This window comes from Oncorhynchus mykiss, chromosome 19 (genome assembly GCF_013265735.2).
Source record: "Oncorhynchus mykiss isolate Arlee chromosome 19, USDA_OmykA_1.1, whole genome shotgun sequence".
NCBI lineage: Eukaryota > Metazoa > Chordata > Actinopteri > Salmoniformes > Salmonidae > Oncorhynchus > Oncorhynchus mykiss.
Window position 1 is genome coordinate 31,832,507 of NC_048583.1, and position 27,560 is coordinate 31,860,066.

Consider the following 27,560-nt stretch of genomic DNA (forward strand, 5'->3'; position numbering starts at 1 on the left):
TCTCACTAGGCGGCAGTCATGCACATTGACATTCCTCAGGACACTGACCGTTTTGTCCAGAGGCTTATTCACTACGATAATTCTGTTGCAAAACGTTTTTCTAACGGAAGCAAACGGGGGATCTAACTCAATTTGTCCAATGGAAACTCGTTTTCGTTATACTTTTGGAGTAAAGGATTTATGTTGCAATTCAACCGACGTAATGAATACACCCTGATGTAGTAGGAGGCTAGAAAAACAACGTGTAAATCACCATAGACGGAGTCCACGTCAACTTATCTGAAGAAGTGTGGTCGGTTACTTAATGAGGGAAAAGAAAACAACATATACTTTGTTTATCATCCCGGACAGGACTTTACTGGTATTTCGGTCTTGGTGAATTGTATCAGCGCGCCTGGTTGAATTGTTCCCTATAAATCTCAAAGTAGTGACTTTCTAGTGCGGAAACCTACTTTGGAGTCACTCCCCGAAGGGACATGTAGCTCAGGGCTTCGACTGTTCAAAACTTCGGAATTCGTAGATTTGTGAATAAGAGGCTCAAACTGTGAACCAGATGTTGAAAAGATGACCATTTATCTTTGGATCATACTCTTGGCACAAAGTAGTAGAGCAATCCATGGTAAGTTTGAGTAATTATCCCTTGACTGCACGACTACTTATCAGAAATGTCTAATTAGGTTATACTTTGATTAGTTTATTGAACTCCGTTTCGCGTATATGTTTGTCAACAACGATCGATGTTATTTCAGTGGTCGATAGTCCAAAACAAGGGACCAAGTCCACCGCTTAGGTTTTCTGCACACAATTGAGTGCTAGTGTAGGGGTTTCTCTTTCCAAATGTTACAGTATGACTTGTAACAACGTTTTTTAAATAGGGCACAATAACAAGGGAAGAGTCTAATCGTAGCCAGGGATCGGCACATATTTCTTCCTAAGATTAGGTAATTTGCTTATTCCCCATCCAGACCTGGGTCCAAAACTTTCGGACAAATACTCAAGTATTTGAGATGTTTATTTGATTTTCGGCTTTGCTTTTTTGGGACTATTATATTGGCTCCAAATATTTAAAAGGGACTATTTTTTACATAAGCCTAGCAGGGATCATCAACTAGATTCAGTCGCGGTGTCGATTTGTTTTCTGGAGTGGGTGGTCGACATAATTACAAATATTTTGTAGACTGCAAAAATACCAAACAGATATAATGTTTGACTAAAACATAATCATTTCAAACCTTGCTTACATGTGTATAAGATCACGTGTCTATCTATTATGAGTGGGAATACTTGGTAACAGATTACTTAAATTAAAATCACTTGGAGCTGATTTCCTGGTGTTTTTACAGTCTTATGCCCCCCCCCTCCCCAATTGTAAAAAAAAAATGTGTGTGTATATATATATATTTTTAACATGGGGGGGGGGGGCAAATTAATCCACCTGGGGGCCAAATGCCGGTTGCCAGTTAGGGAGCCCTGGCCTACAGTATGCATTTGACCCAAGTATTTTCCATAGGCCTGTCTAGGCTATTTGACCCAAGTCTTTCCCCACCCCCACTCCCCTTTTAAATGAATATAGTAGTGAAATCAGTGGTCTGGACATTCAATATAATGATAACGTTCACTCTGCTTGTAGAATTTAAGGTAGTGCTTCATTTACCTGCTTTTAGCAACACAAATGTATTGCTCCAAATTGTATAGGGTTGCACAAAAACAGTCAGCGGGAAACCAGAAATGAAATACAATTCCATTTCAACTCACTGTGCAGGTGGGCAGAACGCTTGGTCATTATGATGGGGGGAATTTGAGACAAAATATCTAAAAGATCATATTATTCAACAGACTTTTCAAACATGGGTCTGATGTAGACCAACTTCCTCTCTGCTTACCTCTTGTCAAAATAAAAGTCCTGCACGTGTGCCATTTGTGGACACAAATTGAATAACTTGTGGGGACTTTTATTTTGTGGGGGACTTTTAAAGCAAAGGCTTCTTTTTTTTTGTCAAGCAGATGGAAAAGGGGTTTAGAAAACATCTACCAGATAAAGTCTTAAAATGCATTAGAAATACATCAAAACACATTAATGTTGAGGTAAAAGACCGCTGCCAACTACTATCTACACTTGGGCCTGTATTTACTTTAGGATAACATATCTGGCTTCTGTACATTTAAGAAACATTGCGCTCTGTCTTGTAATTCCATTTCCAAAAACCCACATATCTGTCAGATATATTTTATAATTTCTCTCACTGAGGAGGAGGGTGGATAATGAAAGTTCACAGAAGTAACAAGTAAAGTTAGATATACCAACAGTGAAGAGGCGATTGCGGGATACTGGCCTTCTAGGCAGAGTTGCATAGAAAAAGCCATATCTCAGACTGGCCAATAAAAATAAAAGATTAAGATGGGCAAAATAACACAGAAGGCCAGCATCCCGGAGTCGCCTCTTCACTGTTGACGTTGAGACTGGTGTTTTGCGGGTACTATTTAATGAAGCTGCCAGTTGAGGACTTGTGAGGCGTCGGTTTCTCAAACTAGACACTAATGTACTTGTCCTCTTGCTCAGTTGTGCACCGGGGCCTCCCACTCCTCTTTCTATTCTGGTTAGAGACAGTTTGCACTGTTCTGTGAAGGGAGTAGTACACAACGTTGTATGAGATCTTCAGTTTCTTGGCAATTTCTCACATGGAATAGCCTTCATTCCTCAGAACAAGAAAGACTGATGAGTTTCACAAGCAAGGTATTTGTTTCTAGCCATTTTGAGCCTGTAATCAAACCCACAAATGCTGATGCTCCAGATACTCAACTAGCCCTAATGAAGGACAGTTTTATTGCTTCTTTAATCAGAACAGCAGTTTTCAGCTGTACTAACATAAGTGCAAAAGCTTTTTCTAATGATCAATTAGCCTTTTCAAATGATACACTTGTGTTGTGCTCTCCTTTTTATTTATTTTTTAAGTGTTCCACTCCTCTAGCCAGCACCTCGCCTAAATAGGTGTTTCTTTCACCTCAACTTGGATAGCAAACACAACGTGCCATTGGAACACAGGAGTGATGGTTGCTGATAATGGGCCTCTGTACGCCTATGTAGATATTCCATAAAAAATCAGCCGTTTCTAGCTACAATAGTCATTAAAAACATTATCAATGTCTACACTGTATTTCTGATCAATTTGGTGTTATTTTAATGGACAAAACATGTGATTTTTTTTCAAAAACCAGGACATTTATAAGTGACCCCAAACTTTTGAACGGTGGTGTACATGTTTTTGCTGTTTGTTCTTTTGTTATAGAACTGAAAAGATTTGAGTCTTGGTTTATCTCCATTTTGGATGGGTAGCTTTTGTGTTGTTCAGTGTGTGCCAATTTTCCCAGAAGTGGTTCGATTCTTCAATTACACTGAGCTGATTGATTTATTTAGATTTTTTCTCAGTGGAAAAAGTAGCCAATTGTCATACTTGAGTAAAAGTAAAGATGCCTTTAATAGAAAAAGTCACCCAATAAAATACTACTTGAGTATAAGTCAAAGTATTTGGTTTTAAATATACTTAAGTATCAAAAGTATAAATAATTTCAAATTCCTTATTAAGCAAACTGGACCATTTTATTTTTTATCTGTGAATAGCCAGGGGCACTCTCCAACACTCAGACATAATTTACAAACAAAGCATGTGTTTAGTGAGTCCGCCAGATCAGAGGCAGTAGGGATGACCAGGGTTGTTATCTTGATAAGTGTGTGAATTAGACAATCCCCAGTAGGCCGTCATTGTAAATAAGAATTTGTTCTTAACTGACTTGCCTAGTTAAATAAAGGTTACATTTGAACTGTTAAAAAAATTACATTATTTTCTTTTGGAATGTAGTGAAGTAAAAGTAGTCCAAAATAATACAGATACCCCAAAATACGACTTAAGTAGTACTTTCAAGTATTTTTACTTAAATACTTTACACCACAGTTTTTTCTTAGTGTATTTCTTTGTTTTAGTGTTCCACCAAAGTGAAGGCGTAGGCCCAGGTTTTCTGTGTTTTTGGTTGGCTCTGTTTCTCAATGTGTTTCTTAGGGTTTTGCATTCTTCATCAAACCATTTGTCATTGTTCATTTTCTTAGGTTGTCTGCTTGACATTTTTAGATTTGATAGGGAAGCTGAGAGGTCAAATATATAGTTTAGACTTTCTACTAACAAGTTTACACATTCGCTATTGCAGTAAAACGTTTTGTCTAAAAGGGATTGGATTTGTTGTTGCCCAATTGTTTTTTTTTGTTAGGTTTCTACACTACTTTCATTCTATCTATAGCGTTTCTTAATACGACGTCTGTTTCACAAGTTTGGACAGTACAGTACAAAAAACTTTAGTATAGTTCAGTAGAGTAAATAAAGTAGATTATAGTCCTGTACACTAGAGAAGAATAGAGTGGTTGTACAGTACACAGTAGAGCACACTACGGTATACTATAGTGTACTGTACTGAACTCTACTGTGCTGTTCATGTGAAACATTAACATCCTATGATTGATTCAGATTTGGTCCGGACCAACCAAATTTGGTCTTGTTTGATGGCGGAGCTCATTAAAATAATATCCAGTGTATAGAATAATTCCCAAATATTCAAAAGATGATATTGCATATTTCTACCTTTTTTGTGTACGTATTTATGATACATCACCATGAAGAAAATGAAATTCATATCCCTTATGCAGCTCTGTGTAGTAAAGGGACCCATGATGAAATTATATTACGGCAATTCTGTTACCGAATGTAAATCCACGTCACTTACTGTAGTTCAATAACCAAAATATATTTTTATAACTCAAGCTTTCATGCCATACCTGACTCTCCATTATTTTTGCAGACATCTTTGAGTTGTAAGTCAGAGCAGATATTTAAGAGTTTTTGGAAAATGTGGTTACATAAAGAAAATTGATTTTTACAGAAATTCTGTGACCAAACTTTTACATCTGCACAGTTCTTCCAGTGAATGTGGTTTTGTGACATGTTCAGTTGTGTGGTTTCTTAAACGTTGAAATCAATGGTTTTTGTTTGGCATACATTTTAAGTGAAAAGTCAGCCGCGGCAATTGTTACCATGTAATATGCTTTACCATTTTGTCGGCTACCTTTTCAGGGGTATCCAGTTAGCTTTCCTGTAACGCTCACTACTGCTTGTGTGTTGGAATCTGACGTAGCCTTAGATCCCATCCATGATCTTTTCTTCCACACCATTTTAAAGTAGTGAAGGACGAAGTAGAAACAACCACAATGAGCTTAGGCTAATAATCAGTGACTCATTGAACTCTGGTGTGTCCTGACCTTTGACTTCTAGGACTCCTGTTCACCAAGAACCCCACCAACCTCACAGTAACCCAGGGCAACACGGCTCGCCTGGGTTGTTGCGTCGAGGGCCTGAGTGAGCCGGAGATCGTGTGGATGAAGGATGGGGAGAAGCTGTACAGCACAGACCAGATGTACATCCCCATCGAGCAACACCACTGGGAGACCTTTCACAGGTCAGCGCTTTGGTTCAGTCTCCTACTTCATTGTGAGAACATAATGTTGAACTTTTATCTTTTCTGTCACTCTGGCTCTTGTGGGAAGAGCAAGGATTGGTGAGTGATGCTTCAGTTTAGATTTCTAATCATTGTTTAGGCAGATGGGTATAGACAGTTCTACCAGATGGAGTAGAGTACCTAAGCACATAGAGAGATTGGATTTCACACTGCTGTAATCAGTGCATTTCACCAGAAATCATTTGGAGGCTGTTTTTGCAAAGCGTCATCATTATCGCAAGGAAACTAACCTTTCCTTGGAGTGTTGCAAAGCACTGAGCTCACCATCACCAGATCAGCTTCACAGGAGATTAGTAGATATCCAGTTAGCTGAAAAGTCAGAGAAAGTGCTTCTAAGTTTAATCATGAAGCTGGTCAAATAACATTAATTGTAGCTTAAAGCATTGTCTTTTTTTTATCCTTCAAAAGTCTTTGCTCTTGTGTGACTGGATTTAAGGCAGACTGACAACTTTACTGAATTTACACGAGCAGACTTTATCTGACTCAAATCAAATTGTATTAGTCACAGGCGCCGAATACAACAGTGAAATGCTTACTTACAAGCCCCTAATCAACAATGCATTTAAAAAAAAATACGGATAAGAAATAAAAGTAACAAAAAATTGATGGGCAGCAGTAAAATAACAAGTGAGGCTATATACAGGGGCTACCGGTACAGAGTCAATGTGGAGGCTATATACAGGGGCTACCGGTACAGAGTCAATGTGGAGGCTATATACAGGGGCTACCGGTACAGAGTCAATGTGGAGGCTATATACAGGGGCTACCGGTACAGAGTCAATGTGGAGGCTATATACAGGGGCTACCGGTACAGAGTCAATGTGGAGGCTATATACAGGGGCTACCGGTACAGAGTCAATGTGGAGGCTATATACAGGGGCTACCGGTACAGAGTCAATGTGCAGGGGCACCGGTTAATTGAGGTAATATGTACATGTAGGTAGAGTTATTCAGGTGACTGCATAGATGATAACAACAGAGAGTAGCAGTGGTGTTAAGGGAGGGGGAGGGGGGGGGGGGGGGATGCAAATAGTCAAATGGGTAGCCATTTGATTAGGTGTTCAGGAGTCTTATGGCTTGGGGGTAGAAGCTGTTTAGAAGCATTTTGGACCTAGACTTGGCGCTCCGGTAAACGCTTGCCATGCAGCAGCAGAAACAGTCTATGACTAGGGTGGCTGGAGTTTTTGACATATTTTTTGGGCCTTCCTCTGACACCACCTGGTATAGAGGTCCTGGATGGCAGGAAGCTTTGCCCCAGTGATGTACTGGGCCAGTTGCCGTACCAGGCAGTGATGCAACCAGTCAGGATGCTCTCAATGGTGCAGCTGTAGAACCTTTTGAGGATCTGAGGACCTGTTGGTTCCACTTTTCTGGGCTCTGTTGTTTACTTAACAAATAAGGAACACTCAATGTCTCCTATGTCAAAACCTGCATGTGCAGCTAAAAGAACAAGTTATTCTCAACACAAGGTTTCTGAGAACCTGTCTCGGCAGTATGCAAATCTGCCCTTGTTTCAGAGAAAAACAGACGCTGTCGCTCTCTCGCTATCACCCTCCGTCCCTTATCTCACCTTTTCTCACAGACGCGGGGCTGCGGGTTTTGGCAGAGAGCTAGACACAGACAGAGGCCTCAATATTCAGCTATACAGTGAGCATAAGTATAATGGCACGTAAGCAAATTAATAACTACATAATCAATGGTGGGGGTATTTAGAAGACCCCCAAAATCAACTTTAACCCTTCAGACCCATGCCAAATATTTTCTGTCTCCTGAGGGGGAATAGGTTTTGCCATGCCCTCTTCACGACTGTCTTAGTGTGCTTGGACCAGGTTAGTTGGTGATGTGGACGCTAAGGAACTTGAAGCTCTCATCCTGCTCCACTGCAGCCCCGTCGATGAGAATGGGGGCGTGCTCGGTCCTCTTTTTCCTGTAGTCCACAATCATCTCCTTTGTCTTGGTTACGTTGAGGGATAGGTTGTTATTCTGGCACCACACGGCCAGGTCTCTGACCTCCTACCTATAGGCTGTCTCATCGTTGTCGGTGATCAGGCCTACCACTGTTGTGTCATCGGCAAACTTAATGATGGTGTTGGAGTCGTGCCTGGCCGTGCCGTCATGAGTGACCAGGGACTACAGGAGGGGACTGAGCACGCATCCCTGAGGGGCACCTGTGTTGAGGATCAGTGTGGAGGTTGTTGTTACCTACTCTTACCACCAAGAGGCTCAACATCAGACCTGGGTTTAAATACTATTTTAAATCTTTTAAAATACTTAGTGTTTGCTTTAGCCTGCCTGAAATGCCATATAGGTGGGTTTTGCACTTCTGTGAATTTCTATTCGGTCAAATTGCAATGGGTAAGCTTAATCAAGTGAATTATTTCAGATCGTTTTTTAACGCAGGTCTGCTAAATATGGCAGAATAGAACTTGCAGGTTTTGGGTGGTGTTGGGGGGAGGTTTAATAATCGGCTTGGGGAGGCTTTATCCCTGTCAGAAATAGAAAAAAAACTTTAAATAACATGGCTGGAGTGGAGACAGCAAGGGGTCTACCCTTACCGTAAACCAGACCCCGAAGAGGGGATTGTAATGCAGTCATCTGCATCTGTCTGTGAGTTACGTAAAGCTGGAGGCAGACTGCTGGACCTGCTGGTAAAGTGAACTTGCATCGCCATTGGTAGCCGTTTCTGTTCATCTCATGCACTGAAGCTCGAAGGTCTTCAGTTTGATCTCTCTAAAGTCTGAAAAAATGTTCCTGTTTCCTGCTCATCACACAGACACGAATGTCCTAGATACCAGGGACATTCACCGTATGCTGTGTCTAGTCTAAAGAACTAGAATGATGTGATAGAAATCATTCTACATTTATATCTATCATATTTCTATGGTCTAGTGACTTATCCTTCAATGGTTGGAGTGGTGAGTTTGGTGATGATTGGTGTCAGAAGTGGGCAGGGTTGGGGAGTAAGATTACAAAAAAAACGATAACTGTAATCCTGTCATTACCATCAAAAATATTGTAATACAATTAAAGATACTTTTGAAAAACTAGATGATTACTTTTAAATTCAGAAAGGATGTTTGTGGAAAAAAATATTTGACGCTTCTGTTTTCTCAATGACATTCAAATCAGCATTGAAAAAAGGCGCATATTTAAGTTTGTTCCACATGAGCGAGTCTGACCACAAGTCAGAGACCACTGTGATGACACATCAAATGTGTTTGATGGATCGCAGGAAAAGAGCAGGAATAGGCTTTTGTAGGCTACAGTCCAAGCTGTCTTCCAATGGTGCGACTGCTGTCGGCATCCAAAGATCATCCAACTTGAATAAACGCTTGGAGGTGAGGATGACAGCAGGGGTGTAGTGTACGGTGATACTGATATCACTTTTTATTGATATCTACATAGCGCATTGATGTGAATCACACTGCTGCTCTCTCATTTAGCTATGTGCGCCTTACGGATTGTGGTTGTTGTGGATAGCTGTTCACACATCTAAATGTGTATTTGAACCCAATAATGGTTGAATTCAAGAAGTTTAAACTGCCTACCAATCATTATTTTTTTTATCCAGTGGACAGCCAGTGACATGCGCTCATGCAACAGCTGCATAGTGCAGATCACAGCCTATGGAATAAAAATGGGGCTTTTATTGCTCAACAAATTCACGCTGATTATTATATATTTTTTTTAAATGCATATTCCTAATGGGCACATGCTCACACTCGCACACTTTTGATAGACTTAAATGGGCAATCTGTTGTTGCAACATTCATTTTTGGATGTATAAATTATATATCCTTTTGATTCTTGAAGAATATAACTTATAAATGCCTCATGAGCTTAGTTCAACTGTCACACTGCATGAGAACCCAAAATATAAGCTGGTTTTACTCCGTTTGTAAACATTGTAAATGTAAACAAACACTGTATAGCCTCATAACATGGTTAAAACAGTCCTTGAATCCATAGCAGTGTCTTAATCTGAGAGGGGTTACATTTCTCCAGGCCCAACCCTCAGCTTTTTACCAAAACAGAGGCGGGGCGTCCGTTTTGTTATGGTTTCCTCTGTGGATTTGCCCTTTAAACATCTGCATATTATCAAGATATTATAGTGTCCCCAACAAAAAGGTAAACAATAGGCCTATAGCAAATGCAAATAGCACTTTTCAGTAGTGACCAAGGCATGCCATTCCAGGTAGCATTTGTTTTTTAAGCCCAATCAGTCCTCCATGACAACAAAATCATAAACAACAGAGTAGGGCAGGCTAATAAGTCCTTAGTTTTGGGGTTAAGCTCAGATAAAGCAATTTGGCTAATCTATACTTCCATATTTCCAAGTCCTATTCTTGAAGATCAAGGGGTATAACATTTATTGGAATGACTGGAATTCTAATAGACCTTGGTTTTTTAATGTAAAGATATCATTTAATTGTATTATATGTAGTAGAAAGCGATGGGTTAGAAGAAGCCTACATAACCAACCCATAAATAAAGTAAAATTGAATATCCATATATGGCCAGCTATGTAAACTTTTTAACATTGAACGACATGTATTGCAGGATAAATCTGTAACATACGTTTTTGTTTTCTAATGCCTCTTAAGGGGAAAGTAATCGAAAAGTAACTGAATTTAATCAGATTACAATTGGACAGGTAACTGTACTGAATTACGTTTAGAAAGTAATGTACCAAACCTATGAGTGAATATGACCTGTCAATGCTCACAGTGATTTCCTGAGTGACTCCTAACACAAATGCACAGTGTACTCCTGCCCCAAGCTAGTTCATTGATCCAATTAGTAAGGGTCCTACTCCATCTCTCAACATATTCTCAAGGGGTTATTTATCTTTGTTTTATTGTCCTTTTTTGTCTCCTACCCAATTTATGTGACGGGCTTTTACCTAAATGTGGCCTAATGGGTCTCGCCTCCTCTATCATTTTGAAATGTGCATTATTTAGCATCTCATGTAAAGTACTAGGGGGATCACTGAGTGTCTGTCTGTCCGGGTGGTTTCAGTGTGAAGTCTGTCCAGCAACAGGATGCAGGGAAGTACTGGTGTGAGGTAGAGTTCCATGGCTTGACCATCTCCTCTGAGCCCGCCTGGATAACAGTCGAGGGTAAATCAATCAATACATTTAGCCCTCTGTCTGTATGCCTGTGTCTTGGTAAATCCGTTTGAATTCGATACATTTTTGACAACATCCCTTTTGATTTAAACCAAACGTTCCATGCATGTTTGCCTATGGAAGAAGTGGTCAGAAAGTGACTCTTTGCACCTGAACGCCAAACAATTCAGGAGATAAAGGTGCTCAAAGTTGAGCCGTTTTTCATACCATGAGACTTCCAAGTCTTCATCACTGGAAAATATAAACGGTTGAATTTGATATCATGTAAAAGCTTCAAACAGGGCTGTGAAACTATTTTCCTTTAAGTTTGTTTTACCTTTTAACGGTTATTAGTAAAAATTCTGATTTTTAGTTATTTTTTTCTTCATATTTGCAGATGTTGTAGCTTACACCCTACTTTACATCTGAAGTGTTTGTGTTGTGCCCGCCATCAGTTGAGACACAACAAGCTCTTGAATACAGGGTGGGTGACCATTTTAATCCTAGAAATAGAATTAATAGAATGGAACTATCCCTGCAATTTATCTGGTACACCATTGAATTTTTTACTACCTCAAAGATGGCTGCTGGTCCACCCACCGTCTGTCAACTTAAATGGTCATGTGTATTCGATCTATATTTCTATGATTTTTGCTGGCTTTCCTATGGAGGGTTGACATAATTTAATTCCCATTCAAGTCAACATTCTCTGATGTGCGGACCTCCAACCGTCTTTGTGGTACCATTTTGAAAGTTGACATTTAAATGTAATAAAATGGGAATAGAATTTATCAGCCAAAACATGACAACAACCCTGTATTGGACCAATGGCGGGCACAACCCAAACACCTCAGATTATGTCAATTAGGGTCAGTCTAATCTACAACATATGCAAATGCACTTTGAAATTATTTTTTGTTGTTGATAAGTGACCATTTTTAAGCACCTTCTATCTCTTGAATGTTTTGGCATTCCGGCCCAAAAAGTCACTTTCTGAGCACTTCCACAATGGGCAAATATGTATGGAAGGTTTCGCTCCAATCAAAAGGGGTGCTCTCCCCATCCATCTCCAGGTGTCCCCAACTTTATACTTGAGCCCCAAGATGTAGCCACGTTCCCTATGGTGCCCTTTAACCTGACGTGTGCTGCTGTGGGCCCCCCGGACCCTGTGGAGGTGCTCTGGTGGCTGGGGGGAGTACAGAAGGGTGATGCCACCTCCTCGCCATCTGTACTCCGTGTTAACGGTGAGTCTCTACTGGGCTGTTTCTCTTTGGTCTTTCCTCAAATCCGTGCATCCTGTCTCCTCGCCGCCTTCTCAAAACACATTGGAGGAGAAGATCTGAGATGCCTCCCCTCAGACACTCAAATCACATTTTATTGGTCACATACACATGGTTAGCAGATGTTATTGCAAGTGCAGCGAAATGCTTATGCCTCTAGATCCGACAGTGCAGTAGTATCTAACAGGTAATATTTAACAATTCCACAACAAAATGCACACAATCTAGTAAAGGAATGGGATGAGAATATATAAAATACATGGATGAGCAGTGACAGCGCGGCTTAGATAAAATAGATAGTAAAGGGTAGATAGTGAAGGATACAGTGTATATGTAATGGATGTGAAACGGCTAGCTTAGTTAGCGGTGGTGCGCACTAAATAGCGTTTCAATCGGTGACGTCACTTGCTCTGAGACCTTGAAGTAGTAGTTCCCCTTGCTCTGCAAGAGCCGCGGCTTTTGTGGAGCGATGGGTAACGATGCTTCGTGGGTGACTGTTGTTGATGTGTGCAGAGGGTCCCTGGTTCACGCCCGGGTATGGGCGAGGGGACGGTCTAAAGTTATACTGTTACATATATACATTTGAGATGAGTAATGCAAGATTTGGGAACATTTAAAGTGGCATTATTAAAGTGACTAGTGTTCCATTTATTAAAGTGGCCAATGATTTCAAGTCTGTATGTAGGCAGCAGCCTCTCTGTGCTAGTGATGGCTGTTTAACAGTCTGGCCTTGAGATAGAAGCTGTATTTTTCAGTCTCACGGTCCCAGCTTTGCACCTGTACAGACCTCGCCCCCTGGATGGAAGCGGGGTGAACCAGTAGTGGCTCGGCTGGTTATTGTCCTTGATTTTTTTTTTTTTGCCTTCTTGTGACATCGGGGTTTGTAGGTGTCCTGGAGGGCAGCTATTTTGCCCCCGGTGATGCATTGTGCAGACCGCACCACCCTCTGGAGAGACTTGTGGGCGGGGAAGTTGCCGTACCAGGCGGTGATACAGCCCGACAGGATGCTCTCAGTTGTGCACCTGTAGAAGTTAGTGAGGGTTTTTGGTGACAAGCCACATTTCTTCAGCCTCCGGAGGTTCAAGAGGTGCTGTTACGCCTTCTTCACAACACTGTCTGTGTGCGTGGACCATTTCAGTTTTGTCGGGGTTGTGTACAACGAGGAACTTAAAACATTCCACCTTCTCCACTGCTGTTCCTGATTTCAGGAACTGATGAAAGATGATTGAGAAATATCCTCTTGATTTAACAAGCCAGAAAATGACATATGAATCATATGTCTGATCAGACTGTTAGTGCTGTTAGTTCAATAAGGTGGACCGCCATCCGTCTGTTGTAAGAGCAACTCAGACATTAGTCATACTTTGCAAGGAAGGGATCATGGTTTTATGGCTTTCAAGCTGCTCTTAGAGATTTGTGTGTGAGTTGGAAATAGAACTGTTTTAATGGTAGAATGAAGCCAAAGGTTATTCTCAGTGGGTGGAACGCTAATGAAGGGCTTTCTTGCGCTTTCCTCTGAGGGTTTACACTCCGATGTTATGTCTATGCTATGCTGATGTCTACGAGTAAATACACAGTGCTTTTTTTGTCTATGGGCACAGCACTGTATGACGTGTTTTCTTGTTGGCTATAGATAGGGAAACCTGTAATGATTCCCCTTATCAGAAAGAACAAATGTTATGACTTGAGAGTGGAAATGCACTGTAATTGGTTGAGAACACGTACAAGTGTAAATGTTTGATACGTGTAGACACCAGCCAGTGGATTGTTCATTAGAAGTCTGGTTCATTCCCTTCTCGTGATATGTAAGCCTTTCGCCTTAGTGGCTCTCCTCCTTAATTTCCTGCTTATGTTTAGCTGGTTTAGTTCCTCTGTCCTATTTAACTGGCCCCAGGGCTCTGGTCAAAAGTAGTGCACTAAATAGGGAAGAGGGTGCCATTTGGGATGGATACAAAGACTTTGCTGCTGAGTTCTAACTCTGAGTCAGGAATGAAGTAGCCAGATACTCCACTTAACAGGTGCTGATGTTTTCCTATCTGGCTACCAGAGACTGATGTTTCCTTGGAATGTGAGAGTAACCAGATGCGTTCCCTGTTATGACCCTGGCATGTTTTTCTGTCAGTCAGTGGATGACTAACCAGGTAGTGGCCCTTATTGCCTGATATTGTTCACTGTACTGTACAGTACACACACACACACTAACAATTGATTCTCATTCAAAATTCTATTTCCCTTACCCTTAACCTCACCTTTACCTGACTTGTAAACCTAACCCCTAAGCCTAAAATAACATTTTCCTTGTGGGGACCGGCAAAATGTCCCCACTTATCCAAATTGTCCTTGTTTTACTATCCTTGTGAGGACTTTTGGTCCCTGCAAGGATAGTAAAATGCACACACACACACACACACACAACACAAGCCTTCCTGTAACTGTGTTTGTCATGAAGGATTAGCTCAAGGAAAGTGAAACAAGGCTTAACAATGTCGGTCTAGGTTAGGAGTTATTCCTTGTGCACTCCCTGTGTTTCCGTGCTGTAGTTTCAGTAGCTGGTTTGTGCAAATTGGTGGTTTCGAAAACCCTTAGATCCTTATCCAAGTTAGGCGTGAATAAAATACATTTTTTTTCAGTGCACAAGATGTCTAGGAAGTCTGGAGATGTGGCAATTTCACCATCGGTTGCCGCTGAGGTTGTGGAAATCCAGATGATACATTCCTATATATATATATATATATATATATATATATATATATAAGTAACCCACTGTGGTATGCATTTCATACTGTTCCCAGTGTGAAAATGACTCATTTACATGGGAGAAACAAACTGTTGGTCAGGCATAGTAGCAGGGGACTGGTTTAATTCACTCTTTTGGCCTCGACTGAACCCTCCCCTTTTTAAAGGGCTCTGGTTTGCGTACCTCACTTAACATGTCTCCCACCTCTGTTCCCTTTCCCTGTAGGTGTGAATAACAGCATCAAGTTCTACTGCGAAGCCAAGAATGTCAGAGGTATCTCAGTATCGCGAACAGGCACTGTGCACATTAAAGGTGACTAATTCATGAATATTCAGTGCTGTCATGTGTGACCAAGGCATTTGCTTTTCAAATTGAATATGCTGCCTGATGAAGACCGGGCTAGTCAATGCACATCGCAGGACGCTGCTGTCACTTAGCTCTTCTTGTCTGTGCAGAGTTGGATGTTATTAAATCTAAATCCCCGTCTTTTTCTTTGACTGCAGTCCTCCCAGCAGCCCCTAAAGGTGTGCAGGTGGTCCACATGGTGGAGAACAATGTCACGCTGGCCTGGAGCCCAGGCTTCACCGGACACTCTGACCTGTCGGCCTGCACCATCCAGGTAAAGAATTGTATAATATTCTAATACTCCAGTCCCACAGGTAAAAAGGAATTAAACCGGCACAACTGAGATGGCTGGCCAGTGCTGTGGATTTGGCTAAATTCCTTCATCAAATAACCCTGTGACTGAATTCTTATATGTGGATGTTCAATAAAGCAGTCATGGAATATGCCAGCAAACTGACACACTCAGTCAGCAGTTAAATATATTTACGCATTTGTAAGAGATGTGGTTGTTGAAAGTCGTCTGTCAGTGCAATTTAGGATGGGAGTGACAACCATCAAAATTGAGATTCATGCCTTGGATCAATGCTTAGTCAAGACTGAGATAATGAAAATAGATATTTTTTTGGGGGGGGGGGGGGGGGGGGGGCAGCGCCTTGAGTATTATTATTTTTCGTTCTTCGAATGAAAGAATTTGTTGACGAAAACATGAGAATTTCACCTCAAAAGATGGATGACATATCATGCATTTTTTTCCCACACGCTCTGACATTTGTCCTTGAACTTTAACCCTTATGGAATGTTTTCCTTCCTTCAAACCTCTTGCAGATTTCTAAGAACTCTGGGAGGAAGGTGGAACTTCTGGACCAGCGTGTAAAGGTTCCACCATTCCAACAGATCCTCAGTGGGCTGAGCTACTACTCCAACTACAGCGTTAGAGTGTGCTGTGACAATGAGGTTGGGACCTCCCTATTCTCTGGCTGGCTGGACTTTCAGACACCAGAAGCAGGTGGGCATCCAGCCAATAGAATACATAATGACATATCAGCTCTTTTGTTCATCAACTGTTTTTTTGTCATTGGATGCGCCCCAAATGTCACCCTATTCCCTATGCATTGCACTATTTATGGGCCCTCGGTCAAAAGTAGTGCACTACTTAGGGAATAGGGTGCCATTTAGTATACACACATGGTCAACCAACCACTTCACCAGCTGGACATGAAAAGCACATGATGTTTCATGCAACAATATGGCAAGTGGCAACCTTATCACAATGGGAATATAACGTAATGCTTCATGTTTGTTGGCCCTCTGTGCCTCACAGCCGACTTTTCAAAGTTGTTACACTGTCAAAGTACTAGAACATGAACTAAATCCTTTAACTTTTTATATAGGATGCGGTGTAATCTGATAGGTTTTAAATAAGGTTTGTTGTTGAGATAAGGTGTACATACATGCAGCAGAGTTTATGGGAGGGAGTCTGAGGGGAGCAGTGCAGTTGGGGTTTCTGGGGGTGACCTTGATGGTAAACTGGCAGTGCTGGACACAGGCCAGGACACAGGCCAGTTGATTCCAGTGCTGTTGGTACAATGAACCATTGTGCATGCCCTCAATCCAAATCAATGTGTTGCAGTGCTGAACTAAGGCCTGTTGCCTAAGTGTCCCCACACGCTGGTCAGGAATACCACTACAGGGAGACCATGGGCTCTCACTCTTAGAGATCAACCAATTTTTAGTGCTGTTAGGTGTGCTGTTAGGTCAAATACACTGATTGATTAGTGATTTCCCTCTCCTTGCAAATCTCTCCTGGGTTTTAGAGCAGATGGTGTTTTAAATAATGAACTGCTTGATGGCAGTAGCACAAGTTTACAATGACCGCATTGACATACAGTACCAGTCAAAAGTTTGGACACCTACTCATTTAAGGGTTTTTCTTTATTTATACTATTTTCTACATTGTAGAATAATAGTGAAGAAATAAAAACGATGAAATAACATCTATGGAATCATGTAGTAAACAAAAAAGTGTTAAACAAATCAAAATATATTTTAGGTTCTTCAAAGTAGCCACACTTTGCCTTGATGACAGCTTTGCACACTCTTGGCATTCTCTCAACCAGCTTCACCTGGAATGCTTTTACAACAGTCTTGAAGGATTTCCCACATATGCAGAGCACTTGTTGGCTGTTTTTCCTTCACTCTGCGGTCCAACTCATCCCAAACCATCTCATTTGGGTTGAGGTCGGGTGATTGTGGAGGCCAGATCATCTGATTCAGCACTCCACTCTCCTTCTTGGTCAAATAGCCCTTACACAGCCTGGGGGTGTGTTGGGTCATTGTCCTGTTGAAAAACAAATGATAGTCCCACTAAGCACAAATCAGGTGGGATGGCGTATTGCTGCAGAATGCTGTGGTAGACATGCTGGTTAAGTGTGCCTTAAATTCTAAATAAATCACAGACTATGTCACCAGCAAAGCACCCCCACACCATCACACCACCTCCTCCATGCTTCACGGCGGGAACCACACATGCGAGATCATCTGTTCACCAACTATGCGTCTCACAAAGACACGGCAGTTGGGACCAAAAAACTCACATTTGGACTCATCAGACCAAAGGACAAATTTCCACCAGTCTATTGTCCATTGCTTGTGTTTCTTGGCCCAAGTAAGTCTCTTCTTCATATTGGTGTCCTTGAGTAGTAGTTTCTTTGCAGCAATTTAACCATGAAGGCCTGATTCACGGTCTCCTCTGAACAGTTAATGTTGAGATGTGTCTGTTTCATGAACTGAAGCATTTATTTGAGCTGCAATCTGAAGTAGTTAACTCTAATGAACTTATCCTCTGCAGCAGAGGTAACTCTGGGTCTTCCTTTCCTGTGGCGGTCCTCAAGAGAGCCAGTTTCATCATAGCTCTTGATGGTTTTTGCGATGCGCTTGAAGAAACTTTCAAAGTTCTTAATTTTACACATTGACTGACTTTCATGTTTTAAAGTAATGATGGACTGTTGTTTCTCTTTGCTTATTTGAGCTTCTGTATACCACCCATACCTTGTCACAACACAACTGATTGGCTCAAACGCATTAAGAAGGAAAGATTTCACAGATGAACTTTTAACAAGGCACACCTGTTAATTGAAATGCATTCCAGGTGACTTCCTCTTCTTTTTTTCACCTTTATTTATCCAGGTAGGCAAGTTGAGAACAAGTTCTCATTTACAACTGCGACCTGGCCAAGATAAAGCAAAGCAGTTCGACACATACAACAACACAGAGTTACACATGGAGTAAAACAAACATACAGTCAATAATACAGTAGAAAAATAAGTCTATATACGATGTGAGCAAGTGAGGTGAGATAAGGGAGGTAAAGGCAACAAAAAAAAGCCATGGTGGCGAAGTAAATACGATATAGCAAGTAAAACACTGGAATGGTTGATTTGCAGTGGAAGAATGTGCAAAGTAGAGAGAGAAATAATGGGGTGCAAAGGAGCAAAATAAATAAATAAATAAAGTAGGGAAAGAGGTAGTAGTTTGGGCTAAATTATAGATGGGCTATGTACAGGTGCAGTAATCTGTGAGCTGCTCTGACAGCTGGTGCTTAAAGCTAGTGAGGGAGATGTGTTTCCAGTTTCAAAGATTTTTGTAGTTAATTCCAGTCATTGGCAGCAGAGAACTGGAAGGAGAGGCGGCCAAAGGAAGAATTGGTTTTGGGGGTGACCAGAGAGATATACCTGCTGGAGCGCCTGCTACAGGTGGGTGCTGCTATGGTGATCAGCGAGCTGAGATAAGGGGGGACTTTACCTAGCAGGGTCTTTGTAGATGACCTGGAGCCAGTGGGTTTGGTGACGAGTATGAAGCGAGGGCCAGCCAACGAGAGCGTACAGGTCGCAGTGGTGGGTAGTATATGAAGCTTTGGTGACAAAACGGATGGCACTGTGATAGACTGCATCCAATTTATTGATTAGGGTATTGGAGGCTATTTTGTAAATGACATCGCCGAAGTCGAGGATTGGTAGGATGGTCAGTTTTACAAGGGTATGTTTGGCAGCATGAGTGAAGGATGCTTTTTTTGCAAAATAGGAAGCCAATTCTAGATTTAACTTTGGATTGGAGATGTTTGATGTGAGTCTGGAAGGAGAGTTTACAGTCTAACCAGACACCTAGGTATTTGTAGTTGTCCACATATTCTAAGTCAGAACCGTCCAGAGTAGTGATGTTGGGCAGGTGCAGGCAGCGATCGGTTGAAGAGCATGCATTTAGCTTTACTTGTATTTAAGAGCAATTGGAGGCCACGGAAGGAGAGTTGTATGGCATTGAAGCTCGCCTGGAGGGTTGTTAACACAAGGTTGTTAACACAACTCATGAAGCTGGTTGAGAGAATGCCAAGAGTGTGCAAAGCTGTCATGAAGGCAAAGGGTGGCTACTTTGAAGAATCTCAAATCTAAAATAGATTTTGATTTGTTGAACACTTTTTTTTGCTTACTACATGATTCCATATGTGTTATTTCACAGTTTTGATGTCTTCACTATTATTCTACAATTCTACAAAAACTTGAATGAGTAGGTGTGTCCAAACTTTTGACTGGTACTGTATACCAAATCTACCTTTTTTTTAATAATGTTCTTTATGATCAAATTTAAGGTGTTAAATGTATTCATTGACACTGCACCCCTGTGTGTTATTCCTCCCCAGTGCCCTCTGCTGCCCCCCGGAACCTGACATTTGACCTAACGGAGCAGCAGCTGTCCATGAACTGGGCGACCTTGGAGGACGATGAGCTGCAGGGGAAACTGATGGCCTACAAAGTCCAGTGGAACCTGGGAGGAGAAGGACAGGTAGGATACAGCCTCATACAAGTGTATGTACACACTGGAGAGACAGTCTCATACACCTGTACACGCTGGAGAAATCTACCACACACCAGACAAGCCAAATGTCTTCAGCCTCCTGAGGTTGAAGAGGCGCTGTTGTCTTCTTCACCACACTGTCTGTGTGGGTGGACCGTTTCTGTTTGTCAGTGACATGTACGCAGAGGAACTTAAAAATGTCCAGTACTGTCCCATCGATGTAGATAGTCCACGATCATCTCCTTTGTTTTGTTGTTGTTGAGGTTATTTTCTTGGCACCACTTTCCCAGGGCCCTCACCTCCTCCTACCTGTAGGCTGTCTCGTCGTTGTTGGTAATCAAGCCTACTACTTGTGTCGTCTGCTAACTTGATGATCGAGTTGGAGGCGTGCGTGGCCACGCAGTCATGGGTGAACAGGGAGTACAGGAGGGGGCTGAGCACACACCCTTGTGTGTTAAGGATCAGCATATAGATTTTGTTTCTTACCTTCACCACTTGGGGGCGGCCTGTCAGGTGGTCCGAGACCCAATTGCAGGGCCTTCTCAGTATTCAGTAGTTCCAAAGCATAATGTGTGTTGTGTAAAAACATTTAAAAGCCCAGCACTCCCTTGAAATGGAAGCTTTTTAAAAAAGTTTCTTCAACTCAAAGCATGTCTTATGTAGACCATACACACTGACATACTTTGGTTGTTGTGTTCCAGGAGGCTCTGTTCTTTAAAGACAATGTAGCCCACCTGTCCGGTGGCGGTCGTTTCTTCAACGCCACCTTCCACGTGTCAGCGTGTACAGTGGCTGGTTGTGGGCCCTGGAGCCAGCCTGTACTGGTCATGCCCGCCTCAGGTCAGTGAGCCCCTCTCACTCTCCATTATAAGCCCTGTCACTCTAATTGTTTTAAAACCTATGTTCCAAATTTGAAGGTGACAGGGCGTTCTGCTGTATGTAAAGCCAGTTTGTAATTGTGTGTGTGTGTGTGTGTGTTCCACCAGAATTGGCAGCCCAGATGCAGAGAGGCCATGTGTGGGTGGGTCTTCTGTTGGGCCTGCTGGTGGCCACCATGGTGGGGCTTCTCTTGACAGTCCTAGTGCACCGCAGAGGGAAGGAGACACAGTTTGGGTATACTACCATTGCTCTCTTACTAGACCAGGCCAAAGCCTTTCAAATAAACATTATTTTCTGTTTAAATTAATTTGCATGGGCTGAAAGCAGTATTTCAATGAATACACTGACCTACTGTAAACAGCTGCCAGGTCCCCCCCCAAAAGTACACTGACTTTACATATAGGCCTACGGTCTGCAGTATTTACCAGAATCAGAGGCATTGTTTGAATACTTTGACTGCAGCCTACCTTCCTTTCATCCCTTCCTTAAAGTTATCACTGAGCTGACATGATTGGATGAGGGAAAGCAAGGTTTCCACTACATTCCTTTCACCAATTACCCCAAGGAAGGAAGGAAGAATGCATTTTTAGAAGTCTTCGAACAGGAGCAACTTTACTGCAAGGTTACTAAACCAAGGCAAAGCAGGAATAACAGTGCAGTCATAAAGTATTCAAACCAGGCCTCTGATTCTGGTAGATACTGCAGACAGTCGGTCTGCCGGCGCCCATACAGTATGTGAATGCAGGACTCTGCTTGTCATTGCAGGTCTGTCTTCAATCCCCCAGGGAATGAGTGCTTGGTGTCCTTCACTGCAGCCAGGTCATTCAACAGGACCTTCCCCGAGCTCCCAGAATCCAGCTGTAAGTAAAGTCAGTCGTGTTTGGCTTGCGGCCTCCACAAATAAAGGTGCCGCCCTCTGTTGACACTCTGTGCTTGTAGTCAGTGGACCTTGGTGGTGAGTAATGAATTAAATCGGTGTCTCCCACCAGTGGACAGTTTGGGTATCAATAACGATCTAAAGGCCAAACTGCAAGACGTCCTGATCCCAGAAAGACTACTGACCCTCGGACACATGTTGGGAAAAGGTTGGTGAGGGCTTCCTTGTGTACCGTTTCTATACAAACTAGCTCACACCCTTAAAAGTGTTGACTGAAAGTAGACCTGTTGAGAAAAAGATAATATGGTAGATGCTGGCGACTGCAAAGGAAAACATTTACTAACGTCTGGCATGGCCTATAATCATGACCGTGTATGGCTAAATAACAAGGCAGACCTCATGTCTGTGTTGTGATGTTTTGGAATATGTTGAATTGTAACCAAAGTGTTTATTGTCCCAGGATGAATGTGCCAGTGGTTTTTAATTTTCTATGTTTGAGTAGGTGAGTTTGGCTCAGTGCGTGAGGCCTTCCTAAAGATGGAGGACAGTACTGTACAGAAAGTTGCCGTGAAGGTGCTCAAAAGTGAGTGAGCGACTATAGACTACATTTTCACTGCCTTTTTATATGAATGTGTACAGTCGGTGGATATTACATTGAAACAGTTGAAAGTAGGCATGAACGTAGATTTCTTCCCATTTTGGAACTTCCTTTGTGTGCACACGCTTGGGCCTAATCATAGAATTACAGAATCCCTATTCATTTCAGAGGTACGCTGTAGGTCTAATAGTACAAATGTGTTGGTTAACTTTTAAAATGTATTATCTTTAAAAAAAATAATGTTTGAATGTTGCATAAACACAACCAGTCATGATGTTTTCATCTGATTTTCAAACGGCTCCTATAATAAGCCTGGCTACCTGCGCATGTTTGTCCACTCTAAAAATATCTATATTCCAGCATCATTACAGTGTACTGTGCACCCGCCATTTGAATAGATAGAGACAGCTGTTACAAAACACCAGAAAGTGGAATGAATGATGATTTCGATTTGGAGATTTGTCAAAAATACTTAAACGTGTGTAACCTGAATTGATGCATCCACTGCTGTTTGCGTGCGTCTCAGTCTCGGCCACTCATCTCTGCCGTGGCAAAATGTCACTACATTGTCCAACCATACCGTATTTTGGAGCATACTTCCACACGTCCAGTCTCACATTTGTCATGACACTGACATGTGGTCGGGTAATGATACATAATGGTGTAATAATCTACAGTTCTTCTTGGCATCTTTTTAATTATTGTGATAGGCCTACCGGTAAAACATGAGTCTTATGGCGTGCCCCCACTATTTATTTTGCCAGAACTCCATACCGGCTTACTTTCACCCCTGATGTGAACTAATACGTCCTTGCAAGTCGTGATAACTTTTTGTTTTCCATCAGCGGATATCAACTCGTCATGTGATATTGAACAGTGCCTGAAGGAGGCTTCTCATATGAAGGACTTCGATCATCCTAATGTCATCCAGCTCATTGGTTAGTAGTGAAGAAAGAAACCCATGACTTAGGCCAACGTTTATTTCAATGAAATTCATGACAACTTTATTTACGAAAGGCATTGCCAGATTACAAATAATAATATATTCTACAAACGGGTACAAGTAGGCTACTTAGGATCAGAGAAAGAGTTGTAACTGTCATTACAGAAACTCAATGCAGTGAGTTGTTGATTATATTGAATATGTTTTGGTCCTCCAGGAGTGAGTTTGCACAGTCGCCCTCAGCAACGGTTGCCCATCCCCATGGTTATCCTGCCATTCATGAAGCACGGGGACCTTCACACATTTCTGCTCTTGTCCCGCCTTGGAGACGAGCCCTTTGTGAGTGCCCCCTAAACATTTTATACACACTTGTATGCATACTAAAATAGATACATTGAGTGTACAAAACATTAGCAACACATTCCTTAATATTGAGTTGCACCCCCTTTTGCCTTCAGAACAGCCTCAATTTGTCGGGGCATGGACTCCACAAGGTGTTGAAAGCATCCCTCAGGGATGCTGGCCCATGTTGACTCCAATGCGTCCCACAGTTGGCTGGATGTCCTTTGCGTGGTGGACCATTCTTGATACACACGGTAAACCGTTGAGCGTGCAGCGTTGCAGTTCTTGTCACACTCAAACCGGTGGGCCTGACACCTACTACCATACCCTGTTCAAAGGCTCTTAAAACGTTTGTCTTGCCCATTCACCCTCTGAGTGGCACACATACACAATACATGTCTTAATTGTCTCAAGGCTTAAAAATCATTTTTTAACCTGTCTCCTCCCCTTCATCTACACTGATTGAAGTGGATTTAACAGGTAACATCAATAAGGGATCATGGCTTTCACCTGGACAGTCTGTCATGGAAAGAGCCGGTGTTACTAATGTTTTGTACACTCACCCTATAACACCATCTATAATACATTTCTGCCCAATGTGTGTCCAGAGGACTCCAGGTCTTCTACTGTTACATTTGACAGTTTACATACAATGTTTTAAATAATTTATTTATTTCATGTTATGGAACTAGAGGAAAGACCAGTTTGACCTGTGGGCCCAAATTATTATTTATTTTCATAGTAGACTTTTTGTATAGGTTCAAATCACGTTTTAGCAAAATGTTGCTGTCTCTCCCTTACACAGACCGTGTCACTGCAGATGCTCATACAGTTCATGTTGGACATCGCTCGTGGAATGGCGTACCTGAGCAACAAAAGCATCATACACAGAGATCTGGCTGCGCGCAACTGCATGTGAGAATCTACGAGCACAGTAGACTGTGGCTTTGTCCCAAATGGCACCCTATTCCCTGTAGGACCCTGGTCAAAACTAGTGTACTAAATGGGGAATATGGCAACATTTGAGACAGCAACCCGTCACTTTACTCTTTCCTAACTGGGACTCCCTCTGATATACTTTACACTGAATTTACTAGAGCGTTATCTTGCCTGTGGGTTAGATTGTGACCATCTCCTCTCCTTTGTTCATAGGCTTAGTGAAAACTTGACAGTCTGCGTGGCAGACTTTGGGCTGTCAAAGAAAATCTACAGTGGCGACTACTACAGACAAGGATCTGTCTCAAAGCTGCCTGTCAAGTGGATAGCACTGGAGAGCCTTGCTGACAATGTCTACACTACTCAGAGTGATGTGGTATATACAAAGATGGAAGCACCCTCATAGTGGTCACAGTACACACAAACTCGTATCTTCACTTTCTAAATGATGGTGACACTGTAGGGCGGGAATATTTCAGTTCGGGATCCCCATCTTGAAATCCTCTCTGTGAAAAGGATTACATTTGTGTTTTGTAATGCAATTCGATGCATCGTGGATAAGATGTTGATTTTGTTTCCAGACCAATCAATTTAATTTTCGAATTTTTAAACGATGTAGTGGCCACAGAAGTTCACTGACTGAGTCCCTGTTTAATAGATATGTTGATTATGTTTTTGGAACTGTCAATTCCTTATTTTTGCCTTTTTAGTGGCCCCGGAAGTTAATTGACTGACTCTGTTTTCCCCACAGTGGGCGTTTGGAGTCACCATGTGGGAGATCATGGCACGGGGGCAGACCCCTTATCCCGGGGTGGAGAACTCCGAAATCTACGAGTACCTCATCAAGGGAGAGAGGCTCAAACAGCCACCTGACTGCCGAGACGACATGTGAGTGGTCCACTGGGTCTGATAGAAAATTCTCTGGCGTTGAAAATCAGCCTGCAAGGCCTTCATCAGAACTGATGGGATCGGTGCTATACTTTTCAAATGACTAATTATCAGCATTGGTGCCAGATTAATGAAAATGATTTAATCATGAGTTTGTATATTTTACTGCCTATTTAACCAGGTAACTCATTGAGAACACATTACTTTACAATAACGACCTGACAGTTCAAGTCCTCTCCCTCTCTTTTCCCAGTTATGAGATCATGCATAGCTGCTGGAGCCCTGTTCCCAAGTGCCGCCCCAGTTTCCTGCACCTGATTGACCAGCTGGAGGGGCTGTGGGCCAGCCTATCCCCAGGGCATAGCTGCATTAAGGAGGCCCTTCTCTACGTTAACCTGGAGAATGACAAGGGGGAGCAGGGTGCAGGGGCACTGGGCCCAAGGAAGGACCCATTCTGGTCAGGAATGCCCTGGCAGTGTGTGGGGATGGAGGAGGATGAGAAAGACTGGCTCGTGGTGTCTTCTGGGGCAGCTCTGGCTGTCGGTGGAGACTACCGCTACATCATCGGTCCTACCTGTCATGGCACTGAAGAGGATGGTGGGAGGCAGGGGGACTCGATGGATACCTTGCAGCCAGACGTTAGGGATGAGGAATATGAAGATGCGTTCATTAATGTGTGATTTTATATTTCGACCACCATGCTGCCTCCCCTGCCCTGTCCTCCTTAACTGACCTTGTGTACAGATCTCACAGACTGGCAAGTTGGTTGTGGAGGGTTGGTCACTCACTACTGTCCTCCAGTGAAGTTTCTGAAAACGAATGGATGCTCACCAGCATGACCTAACGGAGCAGAATTGGATTGAAGTTCATATCTCAATGAACTTTTCTACCCATTTTATTTCCAGTTATTCTGTCCTTTGTGTACATTATACTATGACTTCACACCAATACACACACACAATCAGCCTTACTATTACATTGACAAAAAGCGCAGTATATTTTAGATCTTGACTGATACACAGTTAACTTTTCAATGGAAAACTCACTGACCAAGGCATTATTTAGTCTGTAGATATGTACCTTTTGATGTTTTAGGGAATGAATTTATTAACAAATGCTGCCTACTATAGGTATTGAACATTGGCATTTGCTGCTTTGCGAACTTACTCCCTTTCATACCCTAAACTCAATATAATAAGCAGCTCCAGGCCAAAAGACTCTATTACACTTGTTCTTATTTAACCTTAACATTTTAAATGGACCACAACTGAAATAATCCTTTAAAGCAATGGTCACCAATCTGAGTTGAGATTACTTTTGAGTCCAAAAGCAAGACAAGCTCTACCGCTCAGATTTATTTGTTTTATGTAATCTTACATAACATTAAGCAGTTTAAAAACAGTAGTATAGCAATGAGGTATGAGCAGTGAGGTATGTGCAGTAGGCTATAGGCATATTGTATTTGCTTCAATTGCCCTGCCAATGTTCACCATTTTTTTCTGAATTACAGTTCATGTAAGGAAATCAGTCAATGGAAAAATGAATTATGTCCTAATCTCTGATTTCACATGACTGGGCAGGCTCGCAGCCATGGATGGGCCTGGGAGGGCATAGGCCCACCCATTGGGGAGCCAGGCCCAGTCAATCAGAATTAGTTTTTCCCCACAAAAGGGTTTTATTAGACAGAAATATCCTCAGTTTCATCTGCTGTCCAGGTAGCTGGTCTCAGATGAAGAAGCTGGAAGTGGAGGTCCTGGGCTGGTGTGGTTACACGTGATCTGCGGTTGTGAGGCCTGGCAACATTCCTGCAATCAGAATGCCACTTTCACACTCCCTCAAAACTGTGGCATTGTGTGACAACTGCAGCACAAGGTGCACTTGTGTAATGATCATGCTGTTTAATCAGTTTCTTGATATGCCACACCTGTCAGTTGGATGGATTATCTTGGCTTAAAGAGAAATGCTCAATAACCAGGATGTAAACAAATGTGTGCACAAAATTTGAGAGAAGCTTTGTGCAGATGGGACATTTCTGGGATCTTTTTTTCAGCTCATGAAACATGGGACAAACACTTTACATGTAGAGTTTTTCATTTTTGTTCAGTTTATATTTCAAAATGTGAGGTAGGCTATATGATCACACCAGCAATTGATCAGTTGTATTACTTGTAAGGCACAGCTAAGTGAGCATATATTTGAAATAATAAAAAATACATCTGG

At 42.1% G+C, this 27,560-nt stretch overlaps 1 protein-coding gene across 2 annotated transcripts; it reads left to right on the forward strand.

Moving 5' to 3' along the window:
• LOC110497658 (tyrosine-protein kinase receptor TYRO3) lies at positions 1 to 27,560 on the forward strand. 2 transcript variants are annotated; one of them, XM_021573920.2, is made up of 19 exons: positions 1 to 619; positions 5,316 to 5,499; positions 10,579 to 10,679; positions 11,741 to 11,911; positions 14,910 to 14,996; positions 15,188 to 15,303; positions 15,855 to 16,035; positions 19,723 to 19,865; positions 20,579 to 20,717; positions 20,864 to 20,990; positions 21,522 to 21,616; positions 21,746 to 21,841; positions 22,136 to 22,216; positions 23,077 to 23,169; positions 23,392 to 23,513; positions 24,322 to 24,431; positions 24,669 to 24,828; positions 25,204 to 25,340; positions 25,594 to 27,560. In XM_021573920.2, exons 1-19 carry the CDS (start codon positions 565 to 567, stop codon positions 26,018 to 26,020), a joined length of 2,625 nt encoding a protein of 874 aa, XP_021429595.2. In that variant the 5' UTR covers positions 1 to 564; the 3' UTR covers positions 26,021 to 27,560. The 2 variants fall into 2 exon arrangements, with proteins under 2 accessions (XP_021429595.2, XP_021429596.2); XM_021573921.2 differs by lacking the exons at positions 10,579 to 10,679; positions 11,741 to 11,911.